This window comes from Oncorhynchus mykiss, chromosome 23 (assembly GCF_057628025.1).
Source record: "Oncorhynchus mykiss isolate SJ-2025 chromosome 23, ASM5762802v1, whole genome shotgun sequence".
Lineage (NCBI taxonomy): Eukaryota > Metazoa > Chordata > Actinopteri > Salmoniformes > Salmonidae > Oncorhynchus > Oncorhynchus mykiss.
The window spans coordinates 44,235,280-44,250,546 of record NC_143044.1 but is presented as its reverse complement, the minus strand read 5'-3'; the positions used below and the strand labels follow the sequence as shown (position 1 = coordinate 44,250,546).

The window sequence follows — 15,267 nt, the reverse complement described above, 5'->3', positions numbered from 1 at the left end:
GTTCCACTGGTGTGGCTGAATATTGTTTTATGGGTTCCACTGATGTGGCTGAATATTGTTTTATGGGTTCCACTGGTGTGGCTGAATATTGTTTTATGGGTTCCACTGGTGTGGCTGGATATTGTTTTATGGGTTCCACTGATGTGGCTGAATATTGTTTTATGGGTTCCACTGGTGTGGCTGAATATTGTTTTATGGGTTCCACTGGTGTGGCTGAATATTGTTTTATGGGTTCCACTGGTGTGGCTGAATATTGTTTTATGGGTTCCACTGGTGTGGCTGAATATTGTTTTATGGATTCCACTGATGTGGCTGAATATTGTTTTATGGGTTCCACTGGTGTGGCTGAATATTGTTTTAAATGGACATATATCAAACGTATATCAAAAAAGTAATTGTGTTCCACAGAGGAGCTGGACCTGGAGGATGGCCAGTGGGAGGACATCCACGTTATCACAGGGGCTCTGAAGCTGTTCTTCAGGGAGCTTCCTGAACCCCTTTTCCCCTTCAGTCACTTCAGCCGCTTCATCCAGGCCATCAGTAAGCAGCAGGCCGGACGCTGTCCCCTTAATGGAACCTCAGTTTCCTCATTCAATGTCGTGTAGTCTGAAACTGTTAATTATTAGCCCCACAATGCCACCTCAGTTTCCTCACACAGTGTAGAATAGTCTGAAACTGTTAATTATTAGCCCCAATTATTAGCCTCACACACTGTAGAATAGTCTGAAACTGTGCATTAGCCCCACAATGCAACCTGTTTACTCACAGACTGAAACTGTATTAACAGTGGGTTAACTGCCTGTTCAGGGGCAGAACGACAGATTTGCTCGGGGATTTGAACTTGCAACCTTTCGGTTACTAGTCCAACTCTCTAACCACTAGGCTACCCTGCCGCCCCTGAAACTGTATTAAGCATTATCCCCACAATGCCAACTCAGTTTCCTCACACTGTAGAATAGTCTGAAACTGTGTTGAGCATTATCCCCACAATGCCACCTCAGTTTCAAATCAAATCAAAGTTTATTTCTCACGTGCGCCGAATACAACAGGTTACAGTGAAATGCTTACTTACAGGCTCTAACCAATGGTGCAAAAAAGGTATTAGGTGAACAATAGGTAAGTAAAGAAATAAAAACAACAGTAAAAAGACAGTGAAAAATAACAGTAGCGAGGCTACAAAAGTAGCGAGGCTACGTACAGACACCGGTTTCCTCAGTGTAGAATAGTCTGAAACTGTGTTAAGCATTATCCCCACAATGCCACCTCAGTTTCCTCACACAGTGTAGAATAGTCTGAAACTGTTCATTATTAGCCCCACAAAGCCAACTTAGTTTCCTCACAGTGTAGAATAGTCTGAAACTGTTAAGCATTAGACCCACAATGCCACCTCAGTTAACAGTCTAAAACTGTTAAGCTATTACTTCACTATCAAGGAAGGACTAATCGTGTTTACCACCTCACTTCTCTTTTTAATAAGCAGTGGAGATTGTAACACACTTGTGCCCTTGAATCTATACATTAGTAAAAATGTGTATTGTTCTATCCTGTCTTGTTTACAGGAACTGTTGATTACCACCACAAAGTGTCTTACATGCGAGAGCTTGTTGAGTCTCTCCCTCGGCCAAACCATGATACCATGGAACTCCTCTTCAGCCATTTACGCAAGTATGTCTTTCACACACTCACATTTAGCCTGTGCCCTATTGTATTGATGATATTATGATAACTAATGATAACTGGTTGTATTCTGCTTCTCTCTCTTGTCTTCTTGCTCTCTCTCTCCCCTCTTTCTCCCCCCCCTATCGTCCCTCGTTCTCTCACTCGCTCTCTTTCGCTTTCGCTCTCTTCCCACCCTCCTCCCCCCCCCCCCCCCCCCCCTTGCCCCTCTTAGAGTGATAGAGTATGGAGAGGAGAACCGTATGACTGTGCAGAACGTGGCTATCGTCTTTGGTCCCACGCTGCTCCGGCCAGAGATGGAGTCAGCCAATATCACCATGCACATGGTTTTCCAGAACCAGATAGTGGAGCTAATCCTCAACCAATACGAATACATCTTCCATTCCAGTTGAACCAATGGTAAGCATCTGTCAGTCAGAGGACAGGGGTCAAATTAGGGGAAAAGGGGAAAAAACACAATCACTACCGCACAGAGGGTGCATCCAACTAATCTTTCCTTCTTTCTAAAGTGTGCACTTGTTCACTACTCCTCACAAATTGCATTGGTGTAGCATGGACTAGAGGGAGTTTAAATATAGACCTACCTGTCATTTCCTTTCAAATCCATGAAGGGAAGGGAACAAGCGCACACTACAGGAGAAAGGAGAGATTGGGAGGCAACCACGGAGAAGCTAGTTGAAGGGGATGTCAAATATTTGCACTGCATTTATTGTAATATCTGCATTTGATAATCATTAACCAATTCAGATTGTTCTCTGAATTTCTGCAACTCATTGCATTCCTCATTGTGAAATAGCACACCTGCTCAAGGCATCACTTATGTGCAATCTAAAAAGACATGTGGGTTGCTATAGGCCTACTTTGAAATCTTCCTTTCATGTAGAAATGTAACATCACAATAACGTGATTTTATCTTAACACCCCAATTCCCAAGGCAACCTGGAAAGACACTTTGATACTTTGTTTTAACCACAGATCAGACAAACCATTTCAGATGTATTTTTAAAGATTACATTGAAATGTTTAAAGGTGGATCTGATGTTGCTGTGTAGCTCAGAAGTCCTGTGTTATGAATGTGTCTTATTCAGTCAATGTATATGACTCATTTAGACATTTATAAAATACATGCTGTGACACTGACTTCCCTTGTACAGCCTCTCTAGATGTTGTACTGGATAATCAGATGACATCTTTTTTTAAATACATTTAGTTTTAACTTACAATGAGAAATTTGTTTAATTAACACAGAATGATAATAACGTATGGCGGTACTATTTAAGGATGTTTGTTAGCCTTAATAGAGTCAAGAAAGACCAAAATGAAAAGACAGGTGTGATAAGCATGACATTAGGTTTTTGTTCTGTACATAGAAATAAATATCATATTTATGCTGTAAATTACTGAAATTGCACAATGTGTTTCTTTAATAAAATAACTGCACAAACGTGTCAAGTAACATGACTCACTCCTTTCTCAATATGTCTTGTAATATAAATCAGTTTTTCATGACATAATGTAACTTATCCACAGATGTGTGATAGATGTGTGTGATATATAGCCCAACCGGCCGCCAGATTGCGCTATTTAAGCAATAAGCATGTGGGATATGACACAACACAGAGTGCCTGGATACAGCCCTTAGCCATGGTGTATTGGCCATATCCCACAAACCCCTGCGGTGCCTTATTGCTATTATAAACTGGTTACCAACGTAATTAGAGCAGTAAAAATGTTTGTTTTGTCATACCTGTGGTATACGGTCTGATATACCACGGTTGTCAGCCAATCATCATTCAGGGCTCGTACCACCCAGTTTATAATATTCCTTTTACGTCATTTGTCATCGGATGAGTTGAGGAATAATATCATCCGATGACAAACGACAGGAAGAGCACGCTTGTTTGAAATGGAATAGCGTTACGGTAAAGAAGAACATCCAGACGAAGCGTCTGCTTTGTAAGTGGGTTGTACTGTTGAGCGTTACATTGTACGGAGATTGTGACAGCCGGTTAAATGCATCCCTTGAGAATGCAAGAACAAGATGTATATCAGGAGAAGTGCAGTGTTATCATAAGGAGACGTATACTTGGAATACGGAGGAGGAATGGCAGGAAAAAGAGAGGCAGGGGAGGTCTAAGAGAGAGGAAGGAAGAGGGTGAGCTTGAGTCGGTTAAAAATGCTGGAGAAAAGGGAGATGGTTTCTTAAAGAAGAATGGTAGAAAGTGTAAGCAGAATGAGCTGAAGACAGGAGGAGAAAAAGAAGTGAATGAGGTTGAAGTATTGGAGGTTATAGGTGTGGTGAAGTTCTCGGAGCCTGATGCTTGCACCAAGGGTCAGGATAAAGATGAGTCTGTGACAGTAGGAGTGAAGTTTTTGGAAAATGTGGACCCTTGCCTTTTGGCAGATCCATTTGCGGTTTCAGGGTGGGTGAAAACAGAGTTGGTTGCTGTGAAATCGGTGAAGGTAACCAGAAGTGGTCTTGTGATAATTGTTTGTGTTTCTGATGGTCAGAGGGAGAAGGCGCTCCGCGTTAAACGAATGGGGGCAAGAAATGTGAATTGTTTTGCTCTCAAGAAAAAGGCACCATTGAAAGGACTGATTTCTGGGGTAGCAGTAAATGTAAAAGTTGACCAACTGAAGGGGAAGATTCCCAGTGTTTGTGATGCTTGTTGTTTGGTGCGACACAGACAGGGTGGCATGAGGGGTGAAACAGAAGTGTCATTGTTCTTTTTGAGTTTTTTATTTAAAAAAATATGTATTTCACCTTTATTTAACCAGGTAGGCCAGTTGAGAACAAGTTCTCATTTACAACTGCGACTTGGCCAAGATAAAGCAAAGCAGTGCAACACAAACAACACAGAGTTACACATGGAATAAACAAACGTACAGTCAATAACACAATAGAAAAAGTCTATACACAGTGTGTGCAAATGAAGGAAGATTAGGGAGGTAAGGCAATAAACAGGCCATAGTGGCGAAATAATAATAATAAACACTGGAGTGATAGATGTGCAGAAGATGAATGTGCAAGTAGAGATACTTGGGTGCAAAAAAAATAACAATATGGGGATGAGGTAGTTGGGTAGGGTATTTACAGATGGGCTATGTGCAGGTGCAATGATCTGTAAGCTGCTCTGACAGCTGGTGCTTAAAGTTAGTGAGGGAGATATGAGTCTCCAGCTTCAGTGATTTTTGCAATTCGTTCCAGTCATTGGCAGCAGAGAACTGGAAGGAAAAGCAGCCAAAGGAGGAGTTGGCTTTGGGGATGACCAGTGAAATTTACCTGCTGGAGCACGTGCTACGGGTGGGTGCTGCTGTTTTGATGTTGAGTCTTTGCTCGACAAAGTGATGTTAGGATGTATAATATATCCTGTATGAACTTTTGTGCCAAATACATTATGTTGTTACAGATGTCAAGCTTATGGGAGAAGTGTGAGAAGTGTGCAGAAGGGCATGAGACAAAGGAATGTGTAGCATCGGGGAAAGTAGTGGTATGTGTTAATTGTAGGGGTGCCCATGGGGCTGGGGATCAGAAATGTCCCATGCAAGAGAGTCAGGTTGAGGTTTCCAGGGTTAGAGTATTTATGCTGCAGTAGTTTGTGTCGGGGGGCTAGGGTCAGTCTGTTATATCTGGAGTATTTCTCCTGTCTTATCTGGTGTCCTGTGTGAATTTTTAAGTATGCTCTCTCTAATTCTCTCTTCCCTCTTTCTTTCTTTCTTTCTTTCTTTCTTTCTCTCTCTCGGGGGACCTGAGCCCTAGGACCATGCCTCAGGACTACCTGGCATGATGACTCCTTGCTGTCCCCAGTCCACCTGGCCGTGCTGCTGCTCCAGTTTCAACTGTTCTGCCTGTGGCTATGGAACCCTGACCTGTTCACCGGACGTGCTACCTGTCCCAGACCTGCTGTTTTCAACTCTCTAGAGACAGCAAGAGTGGTAGAGATACTCTCAATGATCGGCTATGAAAAGCCAACTGACATTTACTTCTGAGGTGCTGACTTGTTGCACCCTCGACAACTACTGTGATTATTATTATTTGACCATGCTGGTCATTTATGAACATTTGAACATCTTGGTCATGTTCTGTTATAATCTCCACCCGGCACAGCCAGAAGAGGACTGGCCACCCCTCATAGCCTGATTTCTTCCTAGGTTTTGGCCTTTCTAGGGAGTTTTTCCTAGTCACCATGCTTCTACACCTGCATTGCTTGCTGTTTGGGGTTTTAGGCTGGGTTTCTGTACAGCACTTTGATATATCAGCTGATGTAAGAAGGGCTACATAAATACATTTGATTTGGAGTAGTGCAGAAGTTGTCATATGCTGAGGCAGTGAAGAAAGTAGAGGAAGATGGGACAAGGGGGCGGGATCCTGAGAGGAGTGGTGTAAGTAGATCTGTACCAGTACAGAGGGATAGGCCAACAAGTGATATGTTTCAGTGAGATTGGGTTTATTAGCATTTATAGTAATGGTTATCAACTGTACTGTAGCGATGGAACGTACGTCGCAGAAAATTGAGGTTGTGGTGGAAGCTGCAGTTAAAGTATTTGACTTTGCGAGACTTGACATCAGAAGACTTACTGAGTGTGTTAAGTGTTGGTGTCCCATCCTTTCAGGTTGTTGGCCTGAGGTAGGACCAAATATATGAATAGTGGAGTAGGGTGGTGTTATATTTTATTAATATTTGGTATTTTTATTTTGGTAAGTGTAGTGTTCGATGGTAGTGTATTTGTTTATTTATTTATAGATTTTTCAAGCAAAGTATAACGAAGTTGTACTCCAATCTAGTAGGTGGCGGCAATGGAACATTTATTGGATGCCAACCGCCGTTGTCGCATTGAAGAAGAAGATTTATAGGTTTCACTTACTTCCGGGTGTCAGCTGTGCGTAAATTTTTTTGCAATGAGTTTTGAGTGGCCTTGGCAGTATAATTTCCCTCCGTTTTTTACGTAAGTGAACACTTTTCACAACTAAACTGCGATTCCAGGTATAAAGAAGTATTGTGTTTTCGAATAAAATTGTTTTCCTGCTTTACAATAATGCTAGCTGAAGCTAGCTAGGGAAGTTAGCTTTAGCCATCCAAGGCAAACATATTTTAGGTTCGATTCAAGGTTTCGATGCAATGAATGATTGTAGTGCTTTGCTCGATATGTAGCTAGCTAGATAGCTATTCTTCTTGATGTTATAACTACTTCGTTTATAAATAGAGTTAACGTTAGCTACCTATGATATATTAGCTAGCTGGCTCGTAAAGCTTGTTAACTAGGATGGTCAATTGTCTAGATGCATTGCATTCAATTTTCAAATTTGCAACAAATAATGTATGATGTGGTTGTTCCCAGCTAACGTTTATGATTATTATTCACCTCTCCAACTTAATCAAACTTACTTAGCCGTTAGTGAGTGGTTATCTAGGTACTTCTGTCTCTTAACTTAGCTACATGCCAATATAAGTTGATGCAATGGTTACTTTTGATTTTTGACAGGTTACAACCCAATGTTGACACCAGACAGAAACAGCTTGCAGCATGGTGCTCCCTTGCTCTTTCCTACTGCCGCCATCACAAGCTCTACACTTTGGACATCATGGAAGTCCAAGAGAGCCCTGTGTTCAACCACAAGAATATTGATAGTATCCTTTTATTCGCCGTGTTCTAAGTTTCACTTACTGACCATATGTCATAAATTTAACCAATCCGAAAAAAACACAAGAGGCCATCTCTGGATTTACTGTCCTGTTATTTGTTGTTGGATAGTGACTTTGAAGCTATGGAAAGGTAATAACTTAAACTTTATACGGATGTTCTTTGAAATTATACCCCCTGAACATTTCCCCTCATATCTGCTAGAAACCTTAACTGATCTTGCAGGAAAACTATCAACGGAGGCCATACTAATTGTTTTTGAGGAATTGAGGAAAAAAGGTAACAGGGCTGCTTTCATTGAAAGATGTATTTGGATTCTTATTATGACACTAACAATAATTTAACTGGATATTGCTTGCAGGGAACCTGGAATGGTTAGACAAGAACAAGACACAGTGTCTAGTCATGTGGAGGAGGCCAGAGGAATGGGGCAAACTAATTTACCAGTGGGTGAGTAGGTCTGCTATGGGTCCTGGTCTAAAGGAATACACTATATAGGGAGTAGGGTGCTTCTCTGGACGCAGCCTAGATCGCCATTTACATTGTTGGAAGAATACTGTAATGTATTATCATTATAGAAGATGTGCAGTGGTCTAGTAGATTTTAGAGGTCGACCGACTATGATTTTTCAACACCGATACCGATTATTGGAGGACCAAAAAAAGCCGATACAGATTCATTGGCAGAGGAAAAAAAAGTATATATTTATTTGTAATAATAATAATTACAACAATACTGAATGAACACTTATTTTAACTTAATATAATACATCAATAAAATCAATTTAGCCTCAAATAAATTATGAAACATGTTCAATTTGGTTTAAATAATGCAAAAACAAAGTGTTGGAGAAGAAAGTAAAAGTGCAATATGTGCCATGTAAGAAAGCTAACGTTTAAGTTCCTTGCTCAGAACATATGAAAGCTGGAGGTTCCTTTTGGCATGAGTCTTCAATATTCCCAGGTAAGAAGTTTTAGGTTGTAGTTATTATAGGAATTATAGGACTATTTCTCTCTATACGATTTGTATTTCATATACCTTTGACTATTGGATGTTCTTATAGGCACTTTAGTATTGCCAGTGTAACAGTATAGCTTCTCCTCGCTCCTACCTGGGCTCGAACCAGGAACACATCGACAACAGCCACCCTCGAAGCAGCGTTACACATCGTTCCACAAAAGCCGCGGCCCTTGCAGGGCAAGGGAAACAACGACTCAAGAGTCTCAGAGCGAGTGGCGTTTGAAACGCTATTAGCGCGCACCCGCTAACTAGCTAGCCATTTCACATCGGTTACACCAGCCTAATCTTGGGAGTTGATAGGCTTGAAGTCATAAACAGCGCAATGCTTGAAGCACAACGAAGAGCTGCTGGCAAAACGGACAATAGTGCTGTTTGAATGAATGCTTACGAGCCTGCTGGTGCCTACCATCGCTCAGTCAGACTGATCTATCAAATCATAGACTTAATTATAACATAATAACATACAGAAATACGAGCCGTAGGTCATTAATTTGGTCGAATCCGGAAACTATCATCTCGAAAACAAAACGTTTATTCTTTCAGTGAAATACGGAACCGTTCCGTATTTTATCTAACGGGTGGCGTCCATCAGTCTAAATATTCTTGTTACATTGCACAACCTTCAATGTTACGTCATAATTACGTAAAATTCTGGCAAATTAGTTCGCAACGAGCCAGGCAGCCCAAACTGTTGCATATACCCTGACTCTGTGTGCAATTGAACGCAAGTGACACAATTTCACCTGGTTAATATTGCCTGCTAACCTGGATTTATTTGTAGCTAAATATGCAGGTTGAAAAATATATACTTCTGTGTATTGATTTTAAGAAAGGCTATGATGTTTATGGTTAGGTACAGTCGTGCAACGATTGTGCGTTTTTGTTAAATCATCCCCCGTTTGGCGAAGTTGGCACCCTTTGTCAGGGAGAAATAGTCTTCACACAGTTCGCAACGAGCCAGGCGGCCCAAACGGCTGCATATACTCTGATGCGAGAGAAGTGACACCTTTTCCTTAGTTAAAATAAATTCATGTTAGCAGGCAATATTAACTAAATATGCAGGTTTAAAAATATATACTTGTGTATTGATTTTAAGAAAGGCATTGATGTTTATGGTTAGGTACACGTTGGAGCAACGACAGTGCTTTTTCACGAATGCGCACCGCATCGATTATGTGCAACGCAGGACACGCTAGATAAACTAGTAATATCATCAACCATGTGTAGTTAACTAGTGATTATGATTTATTGATAGTTTTTTATAAGATAAGTTTAATGGCTTCTTACTGCATTCGGGTGACAGGCAGTCTCCTCGTGGAGTGCAATGTAAAGCAGGGGGTTAGAGTGTTGGACTAGTTAACGGTTAAGGTTGCAAGATTGAATCTCCGAGCTGACAAGGTAAAAATCTGTCGTTCTGCCAACAAGGCAGTTAACCCACCGTTCCTAGACTGTCATTGAAATTAAGAATGTGTTCTTAACTGACTTGCGTAGTTAAATAAACATGTTTTAAAAAATAAAATAATAATCGTCCAAATCATTGTCGAAAAATACAGATTTCCGATTGTTATGAAAACTTGAAATCGGCCCTAATTAATCGGCCATTCCGATTAATCGGTCGAGCTCTACTAGATTTACTAGTAATAGTCTAAATCCTGGTGATCTCAGTATGCTGTTATTGATACTTCTTTATGAAGTTTGTGTTTCCTCTCCCTATCATTTCAGGTCTCTAAAAATGGTATGGTCAATACGGTGTTTACACTCTACGAGCTCGCCAACGGTGACGACACAGAAAGCGAAGGTACAACAACAGAAATGTGCATTTTTGACGTACAGTGCATTCGGAAAGTATTCGACACCTTGACTTTTTCCACATTTTTTTCCCCCGTTACTGCTTAATTATGAAATCGTTTTTTTGCCTCTTCAATCTACACGCAATACCCCATAATGACAAAGCGAAAACAGGTTTTTTGAAATTTTTGCAATTCTATTAAAAATAAGAACTGAAATACCTTTTTACATAGGTATTCAGACTCTTTCCAGAAGGACAACCATCTCTGCAGCACTCCACCAATCAGGCCTTTATGGTAGAGTGGCCAGACAGAAGCCGCCACTCAGTAAATTGCACATAGCACGCTTGGAGTTTGTCAAAAGGCACCTAAAGGACTCTGACCATGAGAAACAATATTCTCTGGTCTGTTGAAACAAAGATTGAACTCTTTGGCCTGATTGCCAAAGGGTCACGTCTGGAGGAAACATGGCACCATCCCTACGGTGAAGCATGGTGGAGGCAGCATCATGCTGTGGGCATGTTTTTCAGCGGCAGGGACTGGGAGACAAGTCAGGATCGAGGGAATGATGAACGGTTAGATCCTTGATGAAAACCTGCTGCAGAGTGCTCAGGACCTCAGACTTGGGCGAAGGTTCACCTTCCAACAGGACAACAACCCTAAGCACACAGCCAAGACAACTCAGGAGTGGCTTCGGGACAAGTCTCGCCCAATACGGAAGTGGTCAGATGACACGGATGCTAGGCTACGCTACAGGACTGTTTTGCTAGCAGAGACTGGTATATGTTCCGGGTTTCATCCAATGTCGTTGAGTATACCACCTCAGTCATTGGCTTCATCCAAAAGTGCATCGACGACGTCGTCCCCACAGTGACCGTACGTACATATCCCAACCAGAAGCCATGGATAACAGGCAACATGCACATCGAACTAAAGGCTAGAGCTGCCGCTTTCAAGGAGCGGGACACTAATCCGGGTGCTAAGAAATCCGGCTATGCCCTCATACGAACCATCAAACAAGCAAAGTGTCAAAACAGGATTAAGATTGAATCCTACTACACCGGCTCTGACACTCGTCGGATGTGGCAAGGATTTAAAAATATTACGGACTACAAAGTGAAACCCAGAGGCGAGCTGCCCAGTCACGCGAGCCTAGCTAAATACCTTTTATGCTTGCTTCAAGGCAGGCAACACTGAAGCATGCACGAGAGCAGCTATTCTGAATGACTGTGTGATAACGCTCTCAGTAGCCGAGGTGAGCAAAACCTTTAAACAGGTCAATATTCACAAAGTCGTGGGGCCAGATGGATTACCAGGATGCCTACTCGAAGCATGCGCGGACCAACTGGCAAGTGTGTTCACTGATATTTTCGACCTGTCCCTGACCGAGTCTGTAATACCTACATGTTTCAAGCAGACCACCATGGTCCCTGTGCCCAAGGATGAGAGGGTAACCCGCCTAAATGATTACCGCCCCATAGCACTCATGTCGGTAGCCATGAGGTGCTTTGAAAGGCTGGTCATGGCTCACATCAACAGCATCCTCCTGGGTACTCGAGACCCACTCCAATTCGCACACCGCCCTAACAGATCCACAGATGACGCAATCTCAATCGCACTCCACACTGCCCTTTCCCACCTGGACAAAAGGAACACCTATGTGAGAATGATGTTAATTGACTACAGCTTAGCGTTCAACACCACAGTGCCCACGAAGCTCATCACTAAGCTAAGGACCCGGGGACTAAACACCTCCCTCTGCAACTGGATCCTGGACTTCCTGACGGGCTGCCCCAGGTGGTAAGGGTAGGCAACAACACATCTGCCACACTGATCCTCAACACTGGGGCCCCTCAGGGGTGTGTACTTAGTCCCCTCCTGTACGCCCTGTTCACCCACGACTGCGTGGGCAAACACGACTCCAACACCACCAAGTTTGCTGATGACACAACAGTGGTAGGCCTGATCACCGACAACGATGAGACGGCCTATAGGGAGGCGGTCAGAGACAACACCCTCAATTTAAGCAAGACAAAGGAGCTGATCGTGGACTACAGGAAATTGAGGGCCAAACTGTCTCCCATTAACATCGACGAGGCTGTAGTGGAGTGGGTCAATAGTTTCAAGTTCCTTGGTGCCCACATCACCAACGATCTGTCATGGTCCAAACACACCAAGACCGTCGCGAAGAGGGCACAACAAAAACCTTTTCCCCCTCAGGAGACTGAAAAGATTTGGCATGGGTCCCCAGATCCTCAAAAAGTTATACAGCTGCACCATCGAGAGCATCCTGAATGCTTGCATCACTGCCCGGTATGGCAACTGCTCAGCATCTGACTGTAAGGCACTACAGAGGGTAGTGCGTACGGCCCAGTACATCACTGGGGCCAAGCTTCCTGCCATTCAGGACATATATAATAGGCGTTGTCAGAGGAAAGCCCATAAAATTGTCTGAGACTCCAGTCACCCAGGTTATGGACTGTTTTCTCTGCTACCACACGACAAACGGTACCGGAGCACCAAGTCTAGGACTAAAATGCTCCTGAACAGCTTCTACCCCCAAGCCATTCGACTGCTGAACAATTCATCAAATGGCTACCGGTCTATTACATTGACCCCCCCCCCATTTGTTTTGTACACTGCTGCTACTCGCCGTTTTTTATCTATGCATAGTCACTTCACCCCTAACTACATGTACAAATGACCTCTAACCTGTACCCCTGCACACTGACTCGGTACCGGTGCCCCCTGTATATGGCTTCGTTATTGTGTTACTTTTTTTTTTTTTTTTACTTTAGTTTATTTGGTAACTGCACTGTTGGTTAAGGGCTTGCAAGTAAGCGTTTCACTGTAAGGTCCTCACTTGTTGTATTCGGCATATGTGACAAATAAAGTTTGATTTGAACGTCCTTGAGAGGCCCAGCCAGAGCCTGGACTTGAACCCGATCAAACATCTCAGGAGAGACCTGAAAATAGCTGTGCAGCGATACTACCCATCCGACCTGACAGAGCTTGAGAGGATCTGCAAAGACGAATGGGAGAAACTCCCCAAATATAGGTGTGCCAATGTTTTAGCGTCATACCCAAGAAGACCTGAGGCTGTAATCGCTGCCAAAGGCACTTCAACAAAGTACTGAGTAATCAAATGTATTTATTAAGCTGTTTTTACATCATCCGATGTCACAAATTGCTATACAGAAACCCAGCCTAAAACCCCAAACAGCAAGCAATGCAGATGTAGAAGTATGGTGGCTAGGAAAGACTCCCTAGGAAGAAGCCTAGAGAGGAACCAGGCTCTGAGGGGGGCCACTCTTCTGGCTGTGCCGGGTGGAAGTTATAACAGTACATGTCCAAGATGTTCAAACGTTCATAGATGAACAGCAGGGTCTAATAATATTAAATGGCTTTTCATAGCCGAGCATTCAGATCCTGACTATAGAGTTAGAGACAGCAGGTGCGCTAGAGAGGAAGTCGAAAACAGCAGGTCTAGGACAAGGTAGCACGTCAGGTGAACTGGTCTGAATACTTATGTAAATGTGATATTTTGTGTTTTACTTTGTCATGTGATCAACAGTTTTTGCTTTGTCATTATGGGGTATTGTGTGTAGATTGATGAAAAAAAGCAATTTAATCTTAGAATAAGGCTGTAACGTAACAATGTGGAAAAAGTCAAGGGGTGTGACTACTTTCCGAATGTACTGTATTTCTTGCTATTTATCCCTACCACAAAACATTTGTACTGTTTTATACCATCTGAGCTGTACAGCATAAGTAAATAGCTGTAACACATTTCCCCCAGAATTCCATGGGCTGGAGGAGTGGATGCTGATTCGCTCGCTGCAGGCCCTGCAGACGGACGGCAAGGCAGAGGTCATCACCATGGATGACGGGAAGGGGGTCAAGTTCTTCTGAAGTAGCATTGCATTGTGGGATTGATCAAGGTCTCAACTCAGATTGGGAACCTTTAATCCTTATAGACTGTGAGGGTTCTGCTAGCCTGTTCCCAAATCTGTTTGTGTTGTCCTGCTAACTCATGTGGTCATTGGTGTGACACAGGATGTGACAAGACAGTGCAAACAGATCTGGGACCATGTTAATAGGGATACTGCTGTTTAAAAGGCTATTATTTGCACCTCTGCACCCAATCCACCTGCTTGATGAGAATAATAGTCAATTTTTGGTTCCTCATAAATTTAAAGCATTTTCTTATTGGAAGAGAACCAATCTAGATAGTAAATGTACATTTTAGTAATTTAGCAGACACTATTATCCATTTGCAGGAGCAGTTTAGGAGATGACTTTAGTTTGACTACTGTGGTAGTCACCTGGGACTTTTGATGTGGGCAGGTGTTCTGACAGACGTGTCAAATAATTCAGGGGAGCCAGTCCTATACATGTTTAGGTATTCTTGGAGAGAAACTTTCCCCACAACCTATCTTCCCCTTACTGTTTTCTTCTGTTTTGTATTTAGAACTCATTTTTATTGTCACCTTCCTGGTTAATAACAAATATACTTGCAGCGATGTGGTAGTGGTGCGGCAGAGCTGGGGACTTCTGCCCACCTGTTTTATTGCTGTTCCTCTTTACCAGAAATTCCAGTCAAGACACCCCTAGATACATTTGGGGAGTTTGAAAACCCCAGGAAGAGGAAACAGAATCTTGGTTTAGTTCAGCTGTTATAATGGTGCTGGATGTCTCATGCACAGACTGACTGCTGTAAACCCTTAGTACAGAACCTATGACACTGTCTCTGTGTTCCATTGAACCTCTTTTTTTTTTTTTTTTTACTAGTGGAATGCTGTAAGAAATAAATTGAATAGATATTGAGTCAAGGATTTGAGCGCCAATCTATTTTATATATATGAATGTCTATGGGGGCAACATACCATACATATCCTTGCTCAGGGGAGCTTGGATGAATTTGTTGTATTATAGTGCCCCCTAGTGTCAAAAGATAAATGCAGTTTCTGTATTACAGTTTTAATACGACTTTATGAATGGGCACCAGGCGTATATAGGGAAGAACATTATTTAGTTAAAGTAATACTAAAGGTTGTTTGAGAGCATCAAGTCATTGATGTTTTGTGGGACAATTCTGACTGACTCATCTACTAATGATAATGAGTGTTTATGCAGTGAT

General features: G+C 42.4%; 2 protein-coding genes across 26 annotated transcripts in view; both read left to right on the top strand.

Moving 5' to 3' along the window:
- Nucleotides 1–4,992, top strand: part of LOC110502963 (rho GTPase-activating protein 27) — a 46,845-nt gene extending 41,853 nt beyond the window's left edge. For 12 of the 22 annotated variants that reach the window (XR_016491142.1, XR_016491140.1, XM_090217506.1 and 9 more), the window contains 3 exons: nt 409–540; nt 1,560–1,665; nt 1,892–3,133. Coding sequence is in view for 18 of the 22 variants with exons in the window: in XM_090217506.1 (XP_090073632.1) it covers nt 409–540; nt 1,560–1,665; nt 1,892–2,069 (416 nt within the window). In the remaining 4 variants the exon portion in view is untranslated. Of the gene's footprint in view, nt 1–408; nt 541–1,559; nt 1,666–1,891; nt 3,134–4,885 lie in introns of those variants that run through there. The other 10 variants (XR_016491143.1, XR_016491141.1, XM_090217507.1 and 7 more) reach the window with 2 other exon arrangements.
- Nucleotides 4,993–5,437: 445 nt separating this feature from the next.
- Nucleotides 5,438–14,954, top strand: LOC110502962 (vacuolar protein-sorting-associated protein 25). 4 transcript variants are annotated; one of them, XM_090217522.1, is made up of 6 exons: nt 5,438–5,613; nt 7,162–7,307; nt 7,546–7,599; nt 7,682–7,770; nt 10,063–10,138; nt 13,927–14,954. In XM_090217522.1, exons 2-6 carry the CDS (start codon nt 7,262–7,264, stop codon nt 14,037–14,039), a joined length of 378 nt encoding a protein of 125 aa, XP_090073648.1. In that variant the 5' UTR covers nt 5,438–5,613; nt 7,162–7,261; the 3' UTR covers nt 14,040–14,954. The 4 variants fall into 4 exon arrangements, with proteins under 4 accessions (XP_090073648.1, XP_090073649.1, XP_021436984.1 ...); XM_090217523.1 differs by having other exon boundaries at nt 5,438–5,668; XM_021581309.3 differs by lacking the exon at nt 5,438–5,613 and adding an exon at nt 6,480–6,624.
- The last annotated feature ends 313 nt before the right edge of the window (nt 14,955–15,267 follow it).

Bases quoted from the DNA above. Each gene is read 5' to 3' on its own strand.
- LOC110502962 (XM_021581309.3), top strand. From the start codon at position 6,578: ATGAGTTTTGAGTGGCCTTGGCAGTATAATTTCCCTCCGTTTTTTAC. The intron at 6,625-7,161 runs GTAAGTGAACAC...GATTTTTGACAG, and splicing joins AATTTCCCTCCGTTTTTTAC to GTTACAACCCAATGTTGACA. The intron at 7,771-10,062 runs GTGAGTAGGTCT...CTATCATTTCAG, and splicing joins GCAAACTAATTTACCAGTGG to GTCTCTAAAAATGGTATGGT.